The following is a 23,967-nucleotide window of genomic DNA, read 5'->3' as shown; positions in this document are numbered from 1 at the left end:
GCTTATGGGAATGACATTTGCTCGTGCACCTGTGTCAAGCTTGAAATTCATCATGTTGGCAATTTTTAAAAGTTCAGTTTCGGTGTCTGTATCAATCGTGCACTTTCTTTGATTTACACATCTTAGCGGTGATTTAGTTTATCACTGTTCTTACACTGCTTTCCGTAGGCTGAGCAACTATGTGGTAAATGCTCTGTTCTGCATTGGCTGCATTTAAATGTTTTAATAGTAGTTTTGTTCTTCCGTTCAGACTATTTGTTCTTTCCTGGGGCTGTTTCTGTTTAACTGCATCTAACTGCTTGACCATGTGTGGCTTATCTTCTGTCATCTGTTTAATCTGGCATTTTGTTGTCTCTGCCACTCTGCAGATATTTACTACTTTCTCCAATGCGAGATCAACTTCTTCAAAAGCCATTCTCAGAATAATTTGTGGAATCGCAAATGACACTCATCTTGGATCAGCGATTTTTCAAGCTCTCCAAATTCACATAACTGAGCTGAGAAAATGAGCCAAATCATGTACTGACTAATGTTGTCACTGCCTTGCGTGCACGTAAAAAATTGGTATCTTTCATACATGATGTTTTTCTTAGGGCTGCAGTAGGCTTCAAATTTTTCCATTATTTCTTTCAAGTCATTTTGTTTCTCATCACTTTCAAATGTGAATGTGTTATAGACTTCTAGGGCTATTTCACCAGCTACGTGAAGAAATATGGAAGACCATGTATCTGAGGGCCTTTTTTTTAATCACTTCCTGTTGCTGAGGTACAGTCAAATCGCTGCTGGAACTACCTCCAGTTTTTGGCGAGATTACCCTCCAAACTGAGCTGTCGGTGGTTTCAGAACCTCCATTGTTGCATTTAGTTTATTTCTGGCACCATGTCTTGTTTTCTGTTTCAATGATGTGCACAAGCCGTCAACATTGTAGCTGAGCTAACTTTATTGATAACACATTTTCCTAACATAAAGACATATCTGCAGTAACTGAATTCTATCTAGATAGCACATGTTGGAGCCTATCTGACCTTCAACTCCCAGGCCAGGTGACACCCTATCGAGTCCAGAGTACTGTATAGTCCACTACCACAATCAATTATCATCATGACAAGTTGTAGGAGGTTAGAAACATAGAGAAGGGTGAGACTATGGAGGAATTTGAAAACAAGTTTTAAGAATTTTGAAATCGAGGCTGCAAAGAAATGGGCCCAGGAGGGTTCTCACTTAAGGTTGTTGCAAGAAAGATCCTCATAAGACTACTCTTTGCCTCTCAGAGACAACTGTGATACAAGTATGCTGGATAGAAGTAAAGGACATTACCTTTGGGTGGTTCTTCTTTGGCCTGTCTACTTTTAATGAACAGCCAACTTGAAGAGATTCTGTTTTGTATATAAATTACAGGCCAACACCACCAAGCGTCACTTTTGTTGTTTTCAATAGATATGCAACCTTTAGTTTCTCGTGCATTATTTGAAAATGCCTCGAGATAAAGCCAGTAATTTGGCAGTACTCCTGGTGCAGGCGATAGATAATTGTGTATGTATATTTTAAGACTCTTAAAATGAGTGGTGTTCTATATGGTTAGACACTTTGCACACCGTAAGGATCCACGTTTGGTCTTAAAGGCAATTACTTTGTGTAAAAGCATGTGTAACAGCATTTTTATAGTTTCCATATCTATTAAACTGTTTAGCTCCTGGAAAAGAGATGCAACAGAAAAGTGACATACAGTAGCTGATCAGAATTCCAGGGTCTAAATTAGCATTAGCCAGCCAAGAGGACTAGAGGACGGGCGGATTCAAATTTTCCTGCTTAATCCTTCATCATTGGTTTCTGTGACACATGCTGAATGGAGAGTTCCCTCCCCTAAAAAGAGGAGAGTCCCCGTGTATTTTGATGTTTCAGACTTGGAGGATGTGGGAACAATTAAGGAGGTCCAAAGATGTAACTGGCCATTCCATTATTAATCAATTAATTTATCCAGCATTTTAATGAAGTTGAAGTGAAACTAAATCAGAAATTGAACTCTTTAATCAAGCCTTCAGTACAGATGGGAGAAGGCAACAAAAACAAAACATATACTCTAAATTCCATTAATCACATTGATAATTAGGGTGAAGTGGTTTAAAATCAGTTTATTTTCTTATAGAACTTCACTTTTCACAGTCTCCAAGTCAATGGTTAAAATATATGGTTGGTTACTGAAAAGCATACTCTACTAGATCAACAACATTGCACAACTGAAGAACTGGTATAATTGCAATAGGACAGTTTTCATCCAAGACCACCTCAGTATCACAGCATTCTTGTACTTTTTGTACATTTTACATTAATTAGCATTTATTCTGATGTAGAAGTCATTGTCAAATTGACTGTTGGTAATTAGTTCACTTTAAATTTCCTTAAAAAAATTAATGTTGAAGAAATGCTAACAATTATTTACTGTTAAATCAGTAAAGGATGTAATTGCTCCATTTAAGCCAAGTTTACAAATGCTGTATTAAGTAGGCTAAAGTACAATCCAGAGACTAAGTGTTTCTTTTCGCAGAAACCTAAGAACAAGCTTTTCATTTGGGTACACATATTATTAAAAGTGGTCTTGGTATGATACATTAAAACTTGAAACAAATAACAAAATTGTAACTTGGTCTCTTATAAAAACCTCGATCTTCCTTAACTATCCCCCTTTCTGAAAGCTTTGTGATAAAAATATTAAACGTCAACATTGTGTGATGCAATCAAGGGTCATACTAATTCAATTTTGTACAGGAGAGTCAGTTACGATTGATCATACTTTTAATCAGTCATTTTAAGAAGCTTGTTAGTTTGGGTTGCATATGTGCATTAGAGAAGGGGGAGGAGAAATAGTGCAAAACTATTAAAAAAAATTGAAACAATGTGATAACAAGAATTATTAGTGACAGAACATTGAGTGTACACTCTGATGCCATAAAGAATGATTACACAAATAACATTAGATAAAACACAAACTCAAAAAAGGTCAACTGTTTATAAATATTGCACTGTATGATCTTGTTCCTGTCACAAGTAGATTATTTTATTAGGATTTTTCTCCATGTCAAAACTATAAAATACTGACATATTCAACATGCTACAGTACAACAAATGTGACCAGAAAGAAGCAGGAGTAGTGATGACCCAAGAAAGAATTCTTCTGCGTGGTGTGTGAACATACTTTAGCTCTTCTAAAGCTTTAGGAATCTCATCCAGTGGAGAAGGGGACAGGCAGCAGAACAATTAGATAAAGAAGCTACAGAGGAAAATTAAAGAAAATTGGTTAAACGGACATCAGAAGAAAGGAGAAAAAAATGGAATAGAACCTAATAAATGACCAAGTGTACTTCCAGACCCTGGGATGAAACTGGGAAAGTCATGCACCAGTGAAATATCTTGAACGAAAGGCAAGTTATTGGAATAAGGAAATCATCATAATTGTCAACTCACCCTCCTTAAACTGAAGATCCTTAAAGGTGCAGTTGCCTTAGCGCTAGCTACCATCTGATAACTTGGCCACCTTCAACTGTGAATTTAGATAGTAAGTGCCAGCAAAATATTCATCTGCAGCAGACATCACAGCAGAGCCCAACCCATGTCTCCATCTGCCAACCATGCATGTGCACTTTCTAGTAGGAATCAGTGGGTAGTGATCATGCGCAGGAATATCTGGCTGATATTTCCCCTTCCTGACTGACTAAGGATAATCGCACAACTACTGCTATCCCAAATGAGATCAGCAAACTCAGCCTTCAGATTTACATGGCTTAATTACGCACCAGGCCATTCAGTTACTGGGTCACTGGAAGCTATATATTTTTTAATAGACAAGCACACAGGTTTGTATTTCCCCTAATAAATTCTTACAATTTTTAAAATCACAAATTGGACTCTACATGAATATTTTTCCTCCCTGTGAAGATACCATTCCTCCCCAACCATACAGGATACTGTATGAACACCAGTGAAAATGTTGAACATAAGAAATATCCAACTCCTAGTTTCACAGTCAAAAGAATCAGGAGCATATGCAGATTTACAGAAACAATAATTGACAAAGCAATACACTTTTTGCAAGCTCGTTCAGTAAGCCACATACAACAAACAATGCATTGACTGAACAACAGGAAAGGGCAGACGGCAGCTTACACTGTAAAACAAAACTTCACACAATAAAGCATTCCAATGTAAAAAATTATAAGATACATGTGAACACTATGAATTCACTCAGGATGCAGGATATTCAGATTCTGGCTCCCTACTACTGGGACATGATTACAACAGTGTGACGTGCACTTGTGGTTATCTTACTTGTGTAATATTTTGGTGGTACAAAAAACATTTAACCACACACTACACAGAAAGGTCTTACAAAACAGCCATTTGAATAAAATGTATCCGTGCTGGCACCATTATATTAATATGTGCTCTGGAATACTCAAGAGTGTGGCTATAACCAATAGCTTAGTATTTTATAATACTATCAGAAAATTAACCATTATTACTACACGACCATTTTAGGAAACCTAACAGTGATAAATAATTAGCTAAATACACATAACTCTAATCATGCCTTTTGAGATACAAAATTTGTTTGAAATATATTCAAGGATTTACTAATTCCACCCCATCCCCCCTCCCAAACCCCCATATAAATTCACAAATAGAAAGCAGGAAGCATAAAAAGGCATTTAAATACATTGTTGTGTAGTACGTGTTCACATCTTTAAGTAAGGACTTCATACAAGCAATATAAAAATGACTGGTCAAGGTACACATATGTATGTAATGGTGCATCTTAGAGAAATGGCAATAAACATGTTCAGCAACAAGGTGATTAAGAGGCTGCAATTCATATAAAAATACATAGAAATCTGCATGAACTTAAAAAAATTTCTTAAGTGTTAACTGCATTAAAGTGGAGCACAGTAAATGCAAAAATAAATGTGGCATCTTGGTGAGCAAACTATTTGGCAGAGCAGAAAGCAAAGTAGAATACGAGTGTGTTATAGGCAGCTGGTGGAACACTTCACAGTGGGGAAACTAGACAGTAGACTGGCCTAGAAGTATTTCTGCCAGAGTTCTGAACCCTTCTGTTATCAAAATGGGTTAGATCAGAGGCCAGAGCACAGGCGACGAATCCTTTGGGCTATATATTCATCGCAAGAATACAAAAGTTCCAACTGCCATACTTACATGCATAGGTGAAAGTACAATCCAACTAGATTTGTGGGATATTAGTTATTCCGTGCAGAGCCAAGGATTACTGTGAAAACAAGGCAGAAGACATACAAAACAAAATAAAACTGCTGCTAGGGTAATCAGCTAAACATGGCCCAGGAAAGATGTGCAGTTAAAAGCACTTTCTTATGATTAACATGTCCTCAAGATTATGGATTAAGGACTAATGTTAAAATTTTGCTTACCATAAAGTCATCAATAGAAAAATTTGTACTTACTGAATTCCAGTCCTGCTTCATTCCCCCCCACCACCCCTTCCTACCAATTCAAATAGGAGTCATTGCTATAGTTTACTGGGGAAGGTCAGAGAAAGATAATTGGTTTTAATATGACTCGAGAATAATCTCCCAGGCATTTGGAGGCGCAACAGATTCTGATGCTGTCTCCATCTTCCTCTCGCCATGCCCCCATAATCTTCTCCATTATCACATACAATGTAAAGATAGAAACTGGCATTGAGGGTGGTCCTACCGAACTGAGACAAACTGAAGGACAAGTCGTTATTGAATATGAACTAAAGAGCTACTGAGTTAACCAAACACAGTGCAGTTGATATTCAATAATACATTAACATTGTAAAGCTTGTCAGCATTGAAATTGATATTTATAGAAAAAATATATACTAATATTTAGTATATACTCAGATGAGAATTCAACCCCAAGAAGAAACGTGAATTTCAAGATTACTGAATATCAGTTTAAACGCTAACCCCCAGTAAAGATATCTTAAAAGAGTTGTTTTTCTGATTTATAATTCCTATGTACTAAAAGATGACAAGTTTCATTCAAAGGTCAAATCCAATTTGTAAGGTGGTAAACTTTCATAAGTTTTAATGTGCAAAGTTTTCAAGTACATGTGCAGTTAACTGCACTGGTGATTGAAACATAAATGCTGAAGGTTAAATGCAGGTTGGTTATTATGACTGCTCGTGCACAGGCCAACATGGATATTAACATCTCTCTTTCCTGAGCCATGTTTGGCTGGTGAACAAAACTGAAGCCTGCCATTGGAAGGTTTGAAGCTGTGTAACTCTGCTGTAGTAACATTAGTCCTTGTTTGAAATAGGTTGGTATGTTCAAAATAAGCAAGAGGCACTACCAAGACAAAAGAGAGCAGATACAAATTCATAGCAGCCACAGAGGAACAATAGTTGACTTCTCTTTGGAAAGGCATCAAAAGGAGAATCTATCCAATGGTGTATGGCATGAAAGGGTTAAAAGAAACAACTTTGACCTGTGTAGTCAGCACACTTTAAAAACAGGGACAAATATTACTTTAAATTCCACCTTATTAATAATAACTGAAGCACATCAAGGAAACTGGGAATATTAAGATTAATTTTAGATGATCTGGAATGAACTTTTCTGCTTCCTAAATAGGCTGCTGCTTATGGTAGCAATAGGCAAAAGAAAGTACACTATTTACTATCTGTAAACGAGTAAACTGGAAATCATCTCTTTCAGATTTGGTTCCTGCAACACTTCTAAATGGAAAGGGGTTGGGGAGATAGCTATGATATCCATCACTGCTCCCCACCTACATGGCTGACCACTCTCCTGTTCATAATAACTGTCCTATTATGTTAGCTTCTGTTTTCAAAGCATTAAGACTTCACCCTTTCTCCTCACTCCCTCAGTTTGTTTCAATTTTAAGTTGTACCCCTTCTCCATTTCATGGAATGTTCTTGAAAGGATTTTCCTATATGAAAAGATAACTGTTAATGTTCTCTCAATTTTTTTCTAAATGGATGGATATTCTGATGCCAGACACGTTACAGCTAAGCAGATGGATAGGGTGACATCCTTGACTTGCCAGGGTTGCTTATGTGAAGCTTGCACTGCAATTAAAAAGGAAAAAAAAAATAAAACACACAATTAGAAATCATACCTCATAAATAAAATAATTTGTTGCATTCCAATACAGTTCCATACATAAGTAATGATTAAAAAACAAACCATTTTTTATAAAAAGCTGCATTTAATTACAACTGCTAATAAGTAACTCATGCATTGTAGCAAATTATATATGAGTTCCAAATGAAAAAAAACAACAACAAAGCACAGGCACTTGAGAGATAACTGGTAAATTACACACCCAACCTAAATTCATGGCAGAATGGAGTCATCAATTAGATTGACTCTCACAATACCCTCCCCAAAGTTATCAATTAGACTAATTAAAATAGCATCTAGATTCGGAAATTTAACTTAAGATACAGTTGTGTTTGTGTAGTTTCAAGCTGATGTTTTACAGGCCATATCATTTTAAAAGTGATTCCTTTATGTTTTTCCACTTCCTTGGAGAATAAATCATAATTTCTCTACTCCCATTATCCCAATTGTTTATGTGGTGAACTATTGTTCGACAGTTTAGCCGAACAGTGGAATTTCAAAGGATTGAGCTATTAGATTAGGCTTAAGTTCCGACTATTTCCACACATTCCTGACAACTTCAGTTCCTAAAGAGTACACTGTACCACTGAAAAGCAAATACTGCATTCTGTGATGGCGTAAAGTTAGCTGTATGACCACTATTCTGCTGAGCTGCCCAATTTAGATTTAAATGTTTATACAGCTTGCATTATCCATCAAAAGAATCCTGTATATTGATAAATTTGGTCATAACAAATGCTGTACAGTTGAACTATGAGTTTTTAATACTCATCTCTTAGCACCTTGGAAGAAAGCAAAGAGTTGAAGGTTAAGAAGGTCAGTGTTACTTTTAAGCAAAATGAATGGAAACTTTTGGCCCTGAATTTCCATGTGCATTCTAATGCACTCACATCATTAATTTGGGAATACAGATCTGTCACAGTTTAACTGAATGGCAGAATAGGCTTGGCGGGCTAAATGGCTTATTCCTGTTAATATGTTCCTATGTAGGAGGATGGGTGTTGCAAAATGCTTGGGAGATATACCAGGTCCTTGTTTCTGCTCTCAGTTTCCAGGATCCATGTTTACAGATGAACCTTCAACCATTCTACCACACAAAGCACCCACATCAACAAGACAGCAAGGCCAGGAACTTCCCTTGGACTCTTGAAGATGATGTTGGAAATATCTGTCAGATTTTTTCCAGCCCCGTTATAGAGGCGTCACTGGGGCTGACAGTTACTGACAGATTTGCAAACATATTGAGACCCAACCACTTTCCCCCCCCCGTCATCCCTTTTTATGGTAGGCACATGAGATGGTGCACATTGGGCATGATTGCTTTGGCAGACTCAGTGGCAGAAGTTCCCAGTTCACATATCCCAGCACTGATTTCAGCTCTGTATATTTTCAGTCCCTCTAATTTTCAAGGAGAAAGTCAACAGGACCTCAACATTCAATATAGGTCAATAACATTTATTGCTTGTCATCTTCATAATTAATATATGTGTGTGCCCGTGGTCAGAAATCACAGGTTTAATGTGTAACATTGAATAATTAAAATGCTAAAGTGATCAATTCTTGATTACTGGAAAATTATTTACACTAGCAGCTGGTTATGCAGGTTTTGCTGCCTCTTGGAGGCTGGGGTACAATCCCATGAGTGTCTGCTGCCCTACAGCATATTAGTCAAGTGGCCAATCTTCTTAATACAAAAGTATAGAGCATGTACGCTAATGGCTGGAATAGTCTTCACAACCAAACCCGTTTGAGTGCTGACCAGACGTTTAAATATGGACTTTCAAACAGGATTCATCAGACAGCAATTAGGAGTGGCACCCATCCCTCTCTTCAGTCAGAGGAGGTTGGGGTCAACTACAGTGCTTCCACTTATGCTTAGATCAGAGACTGGTATAAAATTTAGTCAGAAAACTGTATTTCCAGCCTCATTTCAAAACGCTTTCAATAAACTAGAGGTGATTTAGGAACACTTCACAAGACATGTCAGTCATGGTAATAAAGGAACACCTAGGGAATAAGCATCAATATGAAAAATGAAATTGGATTGGATAGCCTACAATTTGATCCCAATCCTAAGGGAAACACATGGAATTAATTTAACACTAGGGGCTTAGAATTGCCCATTAATTACTTTCCATATTTTGTCTGAGGAATGAAGCTATTACCATCATGCAACTTGGAGATAGCAGATATCCTGAACAGTTTTCTGCATCAGTATTCCCGGAAGAAGCTGTTGATCCGCTCTCAGGAGTGAGGTTGGTTTTTTTTCAGGAATAACAAGGAACAATCAGGATAACAGCAATTATTGATGATGACGTGATGGTAACATTAAAAATAATGAACAAGAATTAGGCCCCAGGCTACAAATGACCAATAACATTGGTTATGAAAGGGATTCATTAGAATCTGGAGTAGGAAAGAAAGGAACATAACACCTATATTTTAAAAAAAGGCAAAAGGGCTGTACTGGCAGTTACAGGCCAGTGAGGCTGATGAGGTCCTGAGTGTAACATTAGGAGATTCTCCTGAAGAAAGGGATTTTGAAACATGAGAAGAGTATGGGCTCATTAGAACAGGTCGGTGTGGCTTTATAGGGGTAAATGCCATGCTCGATAAAATTGTTTGAATTTGTGAGGAGGTAATAGGAACTCCATGGAAATTCTTTACAGTATCACATTGAAGCTTAGCCCATACGGTAACAAAGCATGGAATAGTTGAGCAGTTAATGAACTGGATTAGCAACGAGCTGTATCAAAAGGAGACAGAGTAATCATCAGAGTGCTGTATTGGAGTGATAGAAAGTAACTGCTGAGGTACCCCAACATCAAGTTGCATTGGGACCCTTGCCATTCATGTTGTACAGTATATTGATGATTTGAAAATGGGCATAGAAGCAAAATTGTCACAATTTGCCAATAACATGAAAGTGGAGGGGTGGGGCAGGGGGTTACAAACAACCAAGAGCATGCACAAAGGGACCTAAATAAATTGGGCTGAGAAATAACAAATGAAATTCAATATCAATCAGAGCAAAGTGATGACACAATAGCATATATTTGGACGATAAACTAATTGGTAGTAGGCTACAGGATGCAGCACAAGAACAAGATTTGGGAGCATTGGTAGACAGATCATTGAAGTGTGGAGCAGTGGTAAATAGGATCTCGGGTTGTATAACACATGAAACAGAACACAAATCATAGGATGTGACAATGAGTCTATATAACATAATGGTTTATCTTGATCTGGAGTAGTGTGTGCAGTTCTGATTGCCTTACTGTAGGGAGGACATCACTGAAACATTGAAAAAGGTGCAGCAAAGAGCTACTTGTCTGATACCTGACGACAAGGAGTTGATAATGTTCACACTGGAGAAGACCGAGAAGGAATCTTAAAGTATTCAAAAAATCCTTAAGGGTACTGATGAGTTGAACCCAGAAAACCTTTTTCCCCATGCTCTTAAAAATGACACAGCCGGAAGCCCAGAGAAGGGAAGGTGAATGTACAGATCAGATATAACTATTTCACACGAGTGGCAAAGGACTGCCTAGTGAGACAATTGAGATTGAGAGTAGGACTGACATCCAGCAAGAAAAAAATTGAGGGATCTGATAGTGAACTATGCATTCTGCCAGTTGGACTAACATTTTTCCCCTATATTTACATGCTCCTAAGTTATTAATCTTGTATTTGTTTATGGTATAGCTGATTCTAACCAGTGCGCAGACACTGATTCTATCCTGATATGGCACAAGGTTAACTAATAAATACTAGAAGTTCCATACACGCATTACAAAACAGCTTAAATGCACTATTTAGAGGACAAACATATGGAACCGTGCAACAGATCACACTTGCTAAATTTACTTAATCAGTGCACAGTGTAAGCAATATAATGATAGCACTAGTGATTGAAAAGTTACTTTAATGATGTAGACATGCAAATAGTAAAATAATGAAAGCAGCGCAAACAATGTTAAGTCCATACAACATGGAGCAATACTGTGGTAAGTCAAAGCACCTGTAAAAAAGGAGGGAGCTGGAGAATCACCTGTAGATAGCTGCACCCCACAACTCTTCATCTGGTATTGCCCCCACTATACTAGTGATAGGAAACGAGATTTTTCCTGTCACAGACTTTTCCCTAGTGTGAACTCCATGTGAAAGGAATACATTATGTTGCCAAATCTATCAGAGAGTATTTATTCCTGCGATTGGAAAGTACATAGATTACACTTCAGTATGTCTTAAAGTCACTGGTTATAAACATTCATAAGAAGAAGCCATTTGCAGGAAACATGGAAATAATTCAAACCTATTTCCTAATCTTCCAATCCCTATGAAATAATCCATTTTTTAAGCATGTTCCAGGCCACATGTTAGATTCCAGTAGTAACTGAACTTCAAAAATAATTTGAAATGTTATGATAGACATCAGCAAGTAAGCAAGCAACATTTTCTCCTTCAATGTAATAATTAAAGCTGATAAGATGAAAACCTGCTTTTAAAACTGGCAACTCAAACATACCACCAGGGGCGTGGGGTTACCGATAGAATCCATATTCAGTAACATTTCAGTTACTACTGTTTGTTCTGTTTGTGATTAAGGTCGTTACACAAGAGGTAAGAGCAGGGATAGACCATACAGCCCATCGGGTCTGTTCTGCCATTCAACATGATTATGGCTGATCTTAAACTCCACTTTTCCACGCCTGCCCCCACCCCCAAATCTTTCAGATTCCCTGAGAGACCAAACATCTGTCCATCCCAGCCTCAAACATAGTCAACAATGCAGCATCCACAACACTCTGGGCTACAGAACTCCAAAGATTCACTACCCTTTGAGTGAAGTAATTTCTCCTCATCTCAGTCCTAAATGATCAACCCCTTATCCTGAGCTTGTGCCCTCTTGTGTTTTAGATTCCATGACAAGCGGGAACAGTCTCTCAGTGTCAATCTTATCAGGCCCCTTCAGAATCTTGTATGCTTCAATGAGGTTGCCTCTCATTCTTCTAAATTCCAGATAATACAGGCCCAATTTCCTCAGCTCTCAGCATAGGACCCCCTCACCCCAGGGACCAATTTAGTGAACCTTTGCTGTACCACCTTCAATGTGAGTATATCTTTCCTTAAATATGGAAACCAAAACCAGTATTCTAGATGTGATCTCACCTAAGACCTGTACAATTGTACCACAACTTTTTTATTCCTGCACTCCAATCCTTTTGCAATAAAGGCCAACATGCCATTTGCCTTCCTAATTGCTTGCTAGACCTGCATGCTAACTTTGTGTTCCTTGAGCACACCTAGGTGTCTTTGAAAATCAACATTTACAAGTTTCACACCTTTTAAAAAAACATTCTTCTTTTCTGCAAAGTGAATAACTTCAAACTTACCCACAGTATACTCCATCTGCCATCTTGTTGCCCACTCACTTAACCAGTCTATATCTCTTTGTAGCCTCTCTGTGTCCTCCCCCGCCCCACAGCTTACCTTTCCACCTAGCTTGCTATCATCAGGAAAATTAGATACATTACTCTCTGTCTCTTCATCCCAAGTCATTAATATAGATTGTAAATAGCTCAGGCCCCCGCACTGATCATTGCGGCACTCTACTAGGCAAAGCCTGCCAAATTCAAAATGCTTCATTTATGTCCACTCTCTGCTTCTTTCCGTTAACCAATCCTCTATCCATGCTAATATATTACCACCCAACTCCATGAGCCCTTACCTTGCCTATTAACCTTTCCTGTGGCACTTATCGAATACCTTTTGGAAATCCAGGTATACTGCATCTACTGGTTCCCCTTTATCTACCCTATTTATTATATCCTTAAAAAAGTCTAATACATTTATCAAACAAGATTTCCCTTTTATAAAATCATGTTGACTTGGTCTAATCATGCTTTACTTTTCCATGTGCATTGTTAAGACTTCATTATTAATAATTTAGAGCATTTTCCCAACAACTGATGTGAGGCTAACTGGCCTGTAGTTCCCGTTTTCTCTCTTCCTTTCTTGAAAATGGCGTAACCTTTGCCAACTTCCAATTTGATGGGACCATTCCTAAGGAATTTTGGGAAATCATGGCTAGCACATCCACTATCTCTGTAGCTATCTCTTTTAGAACCCTAGGATGTAGACAATCAAGTCCCAAAGATTTTTTGGACTTTAAACCCTTAAGTTCCTTAGGGTAGTGTCATCGGCCCAACCATCTTCAGCAGCTTCATCAGTATCTTGCCTTCCATCACAAGGTCAGAAATGGGGATGCTCGCTGATGATTGCACAATGTTCAGCACCATTCGCGACTCCTCAGATACTGAAGCAGTCCAAGTCCAAATGCAGCCAGACCTGGACAATTTCCAGGCTTGGACTGACAAGTGGCAAATAACACTGGCCAGGCAATGATCATCTCCAACAAGACAGAATCTAACCATCGTCCCTTGACATTCAATGGCATTACCATCGCTGAGTCCCCCGCTGGGGTTACCATTGACTAGAAACTCAAATGGACTAGCCATATAAATACTGTGGCTAAAAGAGCAGGTCAGAGGCTAGGAATTCTGTGGTGAGTAACTCACCTATTGACTCCCCAAAGCCTGTCCCCTCTCTACAAGGCACAGGTCAGGAATGTGATGGAATACTTTCAACTTGGCTGGATGAGTGCAGCTCCAACAACACTCAAGAAGCTTGACAACATCCAGGACAAAGCAGCCTGCTTGATTGGCACCCCATCCACAAACATTCACTCCACCACCGATGCACAGTGGCAGCAGTGTATACTACCTATAAGGGGAGATGGTGGCATAGTGTTATTGTCACTGGACTGGTATTCTAGAGGCCCAGGGTAATGCTCTGGGGACCTGGGTTCAAATCCCACCACAGCAGATGGTGAAATTTGAATTCAATAAAGCCTGGAATTAAGATATGATCATGAAACCTATCTGGTCTGACTAATTGTGACTGTGGTTGACTCTTAAATGAACAAGGGCAATAAATGCCTACGTCCATGAGTGAATAAATAAAAAGATGAACTAACAGCAGGAACTCACCAAGGCTCCTTAGACAGCACCTTCCAAACCCATGGCCACAAACAGCTGGAAGGACAAGGACAGCAGATACATAGGAACACCATCATTTCCAAGCCACTCACCTGATTTGGAAATATATCCCCATTCTGTCACTGGGTCAAAATCCTGGAACTCCCTCCCTACACTGCGGGTAAGCAGCTCACCACCAACTTTTCAAGGTGTGGGCAATCGTCCCATGAATGAAAAGTTTCCAATACTTTTTCTTTGCTGATATTACCTTAATTTCCTCACTCTTATTAGTCCCTAGTCAACCACTATTTCAGGTATCCAACTTGTGTCTTCTACTGTGAAGAAAGACACAAAATATTTGTTCAATACCTGTGCTATTTCCTCATAATTTGTCTCTGCTTTAAGGGACTAATATTTATTTTAACTACTCTCTTCCTTTTTATATACTTATAAAAGCTCTTACAATCTGCTCTTACATGTCTGGCTGTTTACTCTCATATGCTATGTTTTCCCTTTCTAATCAACTTTTTGATGGCCCTTTGCTAAAATTGAAATCAATAGGAATCAGGGAAGAACCCTCCATGCTGGGGTCATACCGAGCATAAAGGTTATGGTCGTTGGAGGCCAGAATTCCTCAGGGTGGTGCCCTAGGTCCAGTCATCCTCAGCTGCTTCATCAATGACCTGCCCTCTATCAGAATTGGGAATGTTTGCTGATGATGAGTGTTCAACACAATTCACAACTCCTCAAATACTGAAGCAGTCCGTGACCGCTTGCAGCAAGACTTGGACGACATTCAAGTAACATTCACGCCACGTAAGTGGCAGGAAATAACCATCTCCAACAAGTCAGAATCTAACCATCTCCCTTTGGCATTCAATGGCTTTTTCATTGCTGAATCCATCTCCAACATCCTGGGGTTTACCATTAACCAGAAATTGAACTGGACCAACCACATGAGTATTGTGGCTACAAGAGCAGATCAGAGACTGAGAATTCAACATTGGATAACTCACCTCCTGACTTCCCAAAGCCTGTCCATCATCTCAAAGGCAGAAGTCAAGAGTGTGATGGAACACTCTCCACTTAGCTGAATACCATCCAGGACAAAGCAGCCCACTTGATTGGAACACCATCCACCACCAGTGCACAGTGGCAGTGTGTACCATCTACAAGATGCACTTCACCAATTTGCCAAGGCTTCTTCAACACCACTTGCCAAACTTGTGACCTCTACCACCTAAAGGACAAGGGCAGCAGGCACATTCGAACAGATCACCTACCAATCCCACACCTCCATGTGCCATAACATCCTGACTTGGAACTATATTCTATAAGTCATTCCTTCATTGTCAGTCAGTCAAAGATCTGAAAATCCCTTCCTGACACCATTGTGGGTGTAATTACACCACAAGGACTGCAGCGGTTCAAGAAGGTAGCTCACAACAACTTCTCAAGGGAAAATTACGGATGGGCAATAAATGCTGGTCTTGCCAGTGACGCCCACATCCTATGAACAAAAAACTCATCCCATCCAGGTGGTTATTTCTTATGTGAGAGACTATGCCTCAAAAACCAACAGGCCATTCAATAATGTGGTGCCCAGCCCTATCTAGTCCTTACCTGACATCTACACAGGCTGTCAGTACTATCCTGGCTGAGACCCGCTAACTTCTTAAGAACATTAAAGGATTGAAAGACAGGTCTCCTTGGCTCTATAATGTGCAATGCCTTGCTTAGGAACTGCATTTATTCAGTACGCCATCTGGGAGCTTTTCATATGTTTCTAATGAAGAATGTAATAACATCGTGGAAGTGGTATGGCACAGGTTTGTGCACGAAATAATACGTTCACAATTTTATTCCAATAGCAAGTCATATCCAATCCCCATGTGAATTCTAAATGTTAGCCACATCACTTTTGAGCAACACCAAGCAGAGGAAAGATGTGGGACAGGTGGCTAATACAGATCAGTTAAGACTGCAAGCCAAGATCATTCACCTAGCAACTTTGTTCACGTGAACAGATGACCCATTTAGAGAGAAGTGGGAGAAAAAGAAACAGATAAAAATGAGAGTAAACCTATTTTGCAAAAGAAAATCATTGTAGAAATATACCAAGTGCTTAATGAATTAAAATCTGAAGAAGTTCAAAGATACTAACAGGCTGCTGTAAAATCAAGTTAGGAATGAGCAAAAACCATCTCAATGACTGCAGGGCTCCCCACTCCCTGTGACCACCATTTACTAAATTGTTTTTAATGACTTTAAATAATCCAGCTGTAATCATTTGAATTTTCATTTTCACAACTGTAAAATGTGTCTATTATTAAACAGTGGGGTAGACATTTACTTTGTGCAATAGTGTAAAACAGGTGATTGTGATTTGGCAGCCCATCTTACAATCTTTAAGTCAATAAAAATAAAAATGGAGAAGATGTGAGAAAAGCTACTGACTCGCTATCATCTGATCTACACTACTGCACAAAATCAAAACCTATCCCAGTATATAGGAGCTCAAACATTTATACAGCAAGTTACTCTTCACACCTACACAGTTCCACCTCATTTTTGACCTAAAATTATTTAAATAATTTCCCATAATCTAATACTATTGCCAATTGCAGAAAGAATTTGATACTCTAGCAGTCATGATCGCACAAAAAGAGTACAATCCTCTTCTGAAAATGCGCATCAGCACTGAACAGAGACGGTGGAAACCAACCCAAGAAACCATGGAATGCTACAAAACAAACACCCTATAATCTCTCACATTTTTCATGTGGGGTCATACAAATTAATTCAATACTAAATTTTACAAACTGCTTAATTTGATTCTCACTTAATAAGAAACACCAAACCTGTTAGATGCAAGGACGCAGAGATCCACAGCTCAATCTCTGCTGTGAGTTCACTCACTCTCCAGCTCTTATTACATTAAATGTTCTACTTTCATCATTTAGAAAACAGACTACTGAAGCTGTTATACAAGAATAAAGTTGAAACAATCTATACAGGGATATTTGCGGCTAAGAGGCAGGCCAGGTTACAAGGTATAATGAACCAACACAAGAGCATTTCTAGAGTGGTATGTATAGGAGTCCTACCTGGTAGCAAGTTTAAACACATATATTTTGTGAATAAATATTACCATTTCTAGCCATTTGACACCTAAATTGTGCTTTGCTCCCCTTTCACTTGAAGATTAAAATCAAATCAGGAAATTTGAAAAAAACCCAGCATTTTAAATACATTGAAAACTGACATACTTCTTCTTATCCTTGTCCTTCTTGGTTGTCTGGGAAGCTTGCTGAGCCTGTGATTGAAGCAGCTGAGTTGCTGCTTTCCTCTTATTGAATGCATTCATTTCATCCTCTAGGTCCTTCTTCTTATCTTCAAGTTTCTTCTTCTCATCTTGGTGAGTCTTCTTCAAGTGATCAAACTTCTCATGAAGCTGTGAACACACAATATACCATGCACTTCAAACACATGTACAACCAAGTGGATGAATAATTGTGATAAGGAAACTTGTTGATGTATGAACACAAGCGCTTAGTGTACTATAGACTAATGACCCAGAAGTTGTGAACTCTCTAAATCTCACCATAGCAAGTTGTGAAAGCAAAGTCAATAAAATCTGTGAACTGTGGGCTACCACCAAAAGGAAAACGGAGCATAAAAACACCAAATTGTCATGAGAAGGATTGTTAAAGGAAATCTTGCACCCCTACCTATCCATGACTCCAATCCCACACAGTGTGGTTGTTTTTTCAATTCCCTCTCAGCTCAGTGTAACATAGGGCAGTTAATAAATGTAACCTTGCCAGATTCACACACATCCCAAAGCTTTTTTTTAAGAAAGTCCTCCGCTATTCTAAGTTTGCTTTTTTAAACCAGGTTTTCTCCCTTTCAACCCTGAAAGAGGCATTTCATGTTAAAGCATGATTTCCTAGGCACCAGCACTCTTCATCAAAGCAAACAATCTGTGTAAACTAGGCAGCAAGTGTCTGCAAGGTTATATGATTTTGGCAAAAGAGGCATCACATTTGAAGAACAAGCAATTTCTAACAGGAGATACTGGATACCTCACAGAAGCAGGAACTCTGCAGTAACCACAGTGCCCCAATTAAACTTGGGGAAAAGCACAGATCATGTATTTTGCTGTCCTCAGCACCAGGGAGTATAGAAACTTCAGAAACTGACCAGAAACTTCACTGGACCAGAAATACTGTGGCTACAAAAGAAGGTCCAAGGTTGAGAATTCTGCAGCAAGTAACTCACCTCCTGACTCCCTAAAGCCTGTCTAGAAGCTACAAGTCAGCAGTGTGATGGAATACTCTCCACTTGCCTGGATGAGTGCGGTTCCAACAACATTCAAGAAGCTTGACACCACCCAGGACAAAGCAGCCGCTTGACTGGCACCCAATCCACCACCTTAATCATTCGCTCCCTCCAGCACTGATGCACTGTGGCAGCAGTGTGTACCATCTACAAGATGCACTTGCAGCAACTCAAGACTTCTTCGTCAACACCTTCTAAATCTGCACCAGCCGCCACCTAAAAGGACAAGGGCAGCAGCCGCATGGCAACACCACAACATGTATGGCCCCTCCAAGTCACACACCATCCTGAATTTGAAATATAATCACTGTTCTTTCATCGTTGCTGGGTCAAAATCCTGGAATTCCCTCCCCAGCAGCACTGTGGGTGTACCTACACCACACTGACTGCATTGGTTCAACAAAGTAACTAACTATTATCTTCTCGAGGGCAATTAGGGATAGGTAATAATTGCTGGCCTTGCCAATGACACCACATCCCGTGAAAGAATAAGAAATAAAAGGTCCACTGAATCACATTTTTGCTTAAAATTGATATTAAAAGTAGATTAATAAATTATCATTGAAGTCACTGTATTTTATAGCTTCTTTAACCATTTCCTTATTGTTGAGCTGATATCAAGCTTCTACTAAAACATCTTCAAACTTAGGCAATGCATTAAAAATTGCAGAATAGGTCACCACTTCGAATCTCAAAATAAATTGGAAACTCCTATGCTAAGCTTTGCCCATGGAAATATCCATTTTAAAAAAGAACATTTTGTCTATGATGGGATAGGAGTTTTCAATGTTAAATGCCATTCAACAGTACATGCCGTAGCATACGTGTTTATGACAGAAAAGCTGGTTAAGTCTAGCCACTAAGCATGGCTGTGAAGCAGCCCAAATCTCTGGAATTCAACTGTATCACAATCTTTTAAAAAAATATTTTGTACTTCCAGGTTTTCCAAAGCTCCCGCCCACTAGCAGCCCTTCCTTTATTCTCCCGAATTGGATCATTCATCATCCTGATGCCCCCCACCCCCCATCCCAAACTGACCTATGCTTTCTTTGTCTTCCCATACCTTGGGCCCACTGCACCCCCATTAGCACACAGTGCCCCATCCCACCCATCTGAAGCATTGTTGGTTGGTGAATGGGCCATCATTTCTCTGTTTTTTTTTGCACCACTACCTGATGAGTAGTTGGGTGTGGCCTCTACATATTCTTCAGCCAATATGATATCCAGCCAACATTTCCACCCCACTTCCAGGCCAATCACTAGCCCCTTAACAACATCCCTCAGGCCAGAGAAAAACAGGTACTTGCCCCCCATCACTCCCCCAAGTACAAGTTCTACCTCCTTCTCAGCTTCTTTCAGCTCAGCCTCCTTCTCTTTCACCCTCATGACGAACATCTGTCTCATCTCCTCTTCCTTTTTTTGAAGCTCGGTCAAGAATTCATTTCTCTTTGCTTCGTAGGTCTCCTGTAGGCTAAGGTAAAAAAAAAACACAGAAATACAATTGAGACTGTTTTCAACCTATGTAAACATACTTTAAATGCACGCAGTTGTTTTTCCAGGAAAAGATTTTTACTTGGCTCTGTCCCATGCTAACAAGTTAAAATATAGCTTTAATCCATTATAAATATAAAAACAACCTTTGTAACCAAATGTTGAATGCCACAATTTTAAAAATAAATTGAAGTATTGTACGTGAATTGATATTAAAAACATCACATGCATATTGCAAATACCTACAGCACAAAAATGTGGTTTCTGGATTATACTCAATTGAATGGAGATAATTTCAAGACACATTGGGGCCTCACGAGCTTCCAAACTTTTGGGTGTCCTGCCCATTTCCCAAGCACCAATCCCACCCAGATATAAAATCGATCCTATAGGATTAAAATACATAATTCAAAAGCTATTTCCTTGTTTCTTTTCTATCTTTGATCCACCTCTCCAGAATATACTTTTTTTGCTGGAATATAGCATCAAAGGCACAGGGAGCTTGGAAATATTCCTCAGTTCCAGAATCTAAAGGTGGAATCATCCCAGAATTGCACTGTGCAGTAGCGGGCGTGAAAAACGATGTTTTATCCGCCGGCCACAATGGCGGGTTTTTGCACCGTATCGTCCTCTTCCCGCCTCAAATTATGAGAAACACGCCGTCTTGCTGGTGGGTGGCGTCCGATTTGCCCGCCATGCTGTTACCTCACCACTTCCTCACTCCAGGTGCCATATTTAAACCGCAGCTGTGTGCGCACTTCTCAATGCTTGCAGCCCACGACTGCTCCGGTGAAGACGTGGCCCTAAAAACTAAGAAGAGTGCAGCCCCCTGATTTAGTGACACAGCCCTAGAATGCCTTTTGGATGCTGTGGAGGCCCACCACGATGTCCTCTACCCACGCTCTGGCCTCAGGAGGCTCATCAGTCTCACCACTCCAGTTTGGGAGGCTGTGGCAGAGGTGTTCAGTGCCAACGTGGCACACAAGAGGTCGGCCATCCAGTGCAGAAAAAGAATGAATGATCTCATCCTTGCCATCAGGGTAAGTCAACCATTTCATCACTCTCAACTCACCCACTCACAAACCCATCACATATTCACTGGCATCTCACTCACTGCCAACTCAAGAGACATCGCCACTCACATAAATCCTCAGATCTCCATCCAGCTTCATCTCCTCTAGAGATCGCCTCCACATGCTGTCCATGGCTCTACTCAGCACACATGCACACCTGGCATCATTCTCATTTAGCTTCACATGGGCCTTGCTCACATTCTCGTCATCTGTCTTTATGCAGGACAAGATCGCGCGCAATCACCGGGAGAGGTCCCAAACCAGGGTGGAATGCTGGACATCAAGGTCCTCACCCTGTTCATCCCTCTGTCAACGCTACTCTGAGTCCACTGTTCTGTGTGTAACGTGGCTGCCAAGCACTAATAATCTCCACTTTCTCTCCTAGGCACATCTATCATGTCGCCCTCAGGCAACCTTGGCCTCAACTCCAACGCTGAGAGGACCTTGGATGAGGATCCTGAGGGCAGCACTGTTGAAGACCCGTCGTGGCACTCACTCTCACCTTCCACCAGCGCAGTGACACACACCTCGATTGGATCTAGATAATCTGTTCCACAGCAAGTGGAGTCAGGGACATCCGAGGACGCCGTCACTCGGAGGACTACTGAGGGCAAGGAATCTGCTGAGTCCAAGCCAGATGATGAGCCTCGGGACTCGATGCTCAGTTATTGGAGCTGCAAAGACAATCATGGGACATCTGGTGCACTCCTCAGATCGCAAGGGACGACCGAGGAGTCCATCCGCCTCAAGTCGGAGGTGTTTGCGCCGTCATGCCAATGCATGACAGCGCGAACATGGGGCAAGGGACCAAATTTGAGAAGATGTGGTAAACCAAAGAGTCAAGGCAAGGCAAGAGAAAAAGGTATTAACATGGGAAATGACAAACAGACCATGACAGGAAGGGACAAAGAGTGCAAATCTAAGAGTAAAAATAAAAAGGGCAAAACTAAAGGCTCTATATCTAAATGCACGTAACAGTCAAACAAAACAGATGAACTGATAGCGCAAATAGAAATAAATAAGTACGATCTGACAGCCATTACAGAGATATGGTTACAGGATGACATTGATTAGGACCTGAATACTGAAAGGTACGTGACAATTAGGAAGGACAGGAAGTTAGGAAAAGGTGGAGGGGTGGCTCTGTAAATTAATGATGGTATTAGCACATTAGAGAGGGATGACCTAAGTTCACGAAACCAGGATGTTGAAGTGGTTTGGGTTGAGATGGGAAATGATAAAAGCAAGAGGTCACTTGTGGAAGTGGTGTATAGGCCGCCTAATTGTAACTACACGGTAGGACAGTATAGAGAAAATGGGAACTTGTCAGAAAGGTACAGCAATAATCATGGGGGATTTTAATCTACATATAAACTGGAAAAGTCAGATGGACAAAGGTAGCGTAGACGAGGAGTTCCTAGAAGGTTTTCAGGATAGTTTCTAAGAACAGCAAGTTCTGGAGCCAACTAGAGAGCAGGCTATACTAGATCTGGCATTGAACAACGAAATTGGATTAATTGATAACCTCATGGTGAAGGCACCTCTAGGTGGCAGCGATCATAATATGATTGAATTTTACATTCATTTTGAGGAAGAAACGAGTACATCCAAGGCCAGTATTTTAAACTTAAATAAGGGCAATTATGAGGGCATGAAAGCAGAGTTAGCTAAACTGAACTGGCAGATGAGGTTAAGGGATAGGTCAATAGAGGTTCAGTGGCACACAGTTAAAAGGATATTTCAGAATACACAGAATATATACATTCCAATGAGAAAGAAAAATTCCAAGGGAAAGGCCCACCATCCAGCAGGGCACTTAGAAAAATTCAAGGCAATCAGGCAGAGTCAATATGGTTTTGTACAAGGGAAAGCATGTTTAACCAATTTATTGGAGTTCTTTGAAGGAGTCACATGTGCTGTGGATAAAGGTGGATGTACTGTACATAGATTTTCAGAAGGCATGGTAAAGTGCCAGATCAAAGGTTATTGCGGAAAATAAAAGCTCATGGTATGGTGGGGGGGGGGTAACATACTGGCATGGATAAAAGATTGGCTAGCTAACAGGAAACAGAGAGTAGGCTTAAATGTATCTTTTTCTGCTTGGCAGGATGTGATGAGTGGTGTGCCACAGGGATCAGTGCTAAGGCCTCAACATTTTACAATTTATATAAATGACTTAGATGAAGGTACTGAAGGGATGGTTGCTAAATTTGCTGATGACACAAAGACAGGTAGGAAAGTAAATTGTGAAGGGGGCATGAGGAGGCTACAAAGTGACATAGATAGGTTAAGTGAGTGGGCAAAGATCTGGCAAATATAGTATAATGTGGGCACATGTGAAATCGTTCATTTTGACAGGAAGAATAAAAAGGAAGCTTATTGTCTAAATGGTGAGAGATTGCAGAGCTCTGAGATTCAAGGGATCTGGGTGTCCACATGAATCACAAAAGACAAATATGCAGGTTCAGCAAGTTATCAGGAAAGCTAATAGAATGTTATCATTTATTGTGAGGGGAATTGATTACAAAAGTAGGGAGGTTATGCTTCAGTTGTACAGGACACCGGTGAGACCACATCTGGAGTATTGTGTACAGTACTGGTCTCCTTATTTAAGGAAAGATGTAAATGCATTAGAAGAAATTCAGAGATAGTTCACTAGACTAATACCAGGAACGGGCGAGTTGTTTTATGAGGAAAAGTTGGACAGGTAAGGCTTGTATTCACTGCAATTTAGAAGGCTAAGGGGTGACTTGATTGAAGACAATGAGAGTTCTTGACAGGGTGGATGTGGAGAGGATGTTTCCTCTTGTGGGAGAATCTAGAACTAGGACTCACTGTTTAAAAATAAGGGATTGCTCATTTAAGACAGAGATTAG

At 39.9% G+C, this 23,967-nt stretch overlaps 1 protein-coding gene across 4 annotated transcripts in view; it reads right to left on the bottom strand.

The window, feature by feature from the left end:
* Nucleotides 1-2,117: 2,117 nt before the first annotated feature.
* LOC144682066 (septin-11) overlaps nt 2,118-23,967 on the bottom strand; it is a 99,308-nt gene continuing 77,458 nt past the window's right edge. For 3 of the 4 annotated variants that reach the window (XM_078544361.1, XM_078544370.1, XM_078544388.1), the window contains 3 exons: nt 19,866-19,998; nt 17,456-17,640; nt 6,056-7,091 (listed from right to left, as the gene is read on the bottom strand). In XM_078544361.1, the coding sequence (XP_078400487.1) occupies nt 7,076-7,091; nt 17,456-17,640; nt 19,866-19,998 (334 nt within the window). In that variant the 3' untranslated portion in view covers nt 6,056-7,075. Of the gene's footprint in view, nt 3,269-6,055; nt 7,092-17,455; nt 17,641-19,865; nt 19,999-23,967 lie in introns of those variants that run through there. The other variant, XM_078544378.1, reaches the window with a different exon arrangement.

This window comes from Cetorhinus maximus, chromosome 1 (assembly GCF_964194155.1).
Source record: "Cetorhinus maximus chromosome 1, sCetMax3.hap1.1, whole genome shotgun sequence".
NCBI lineage: Eukaryota > Metazoa > Chordata > Chondrichthyes > Lamniformes > Cetorhinidae > Cetorhinus > Cetorhinus maximus.
Note: the sequence above shows the minus strand (reverse complement) of the source record. Positions and strands in the feature narration are given on the sequence as shown.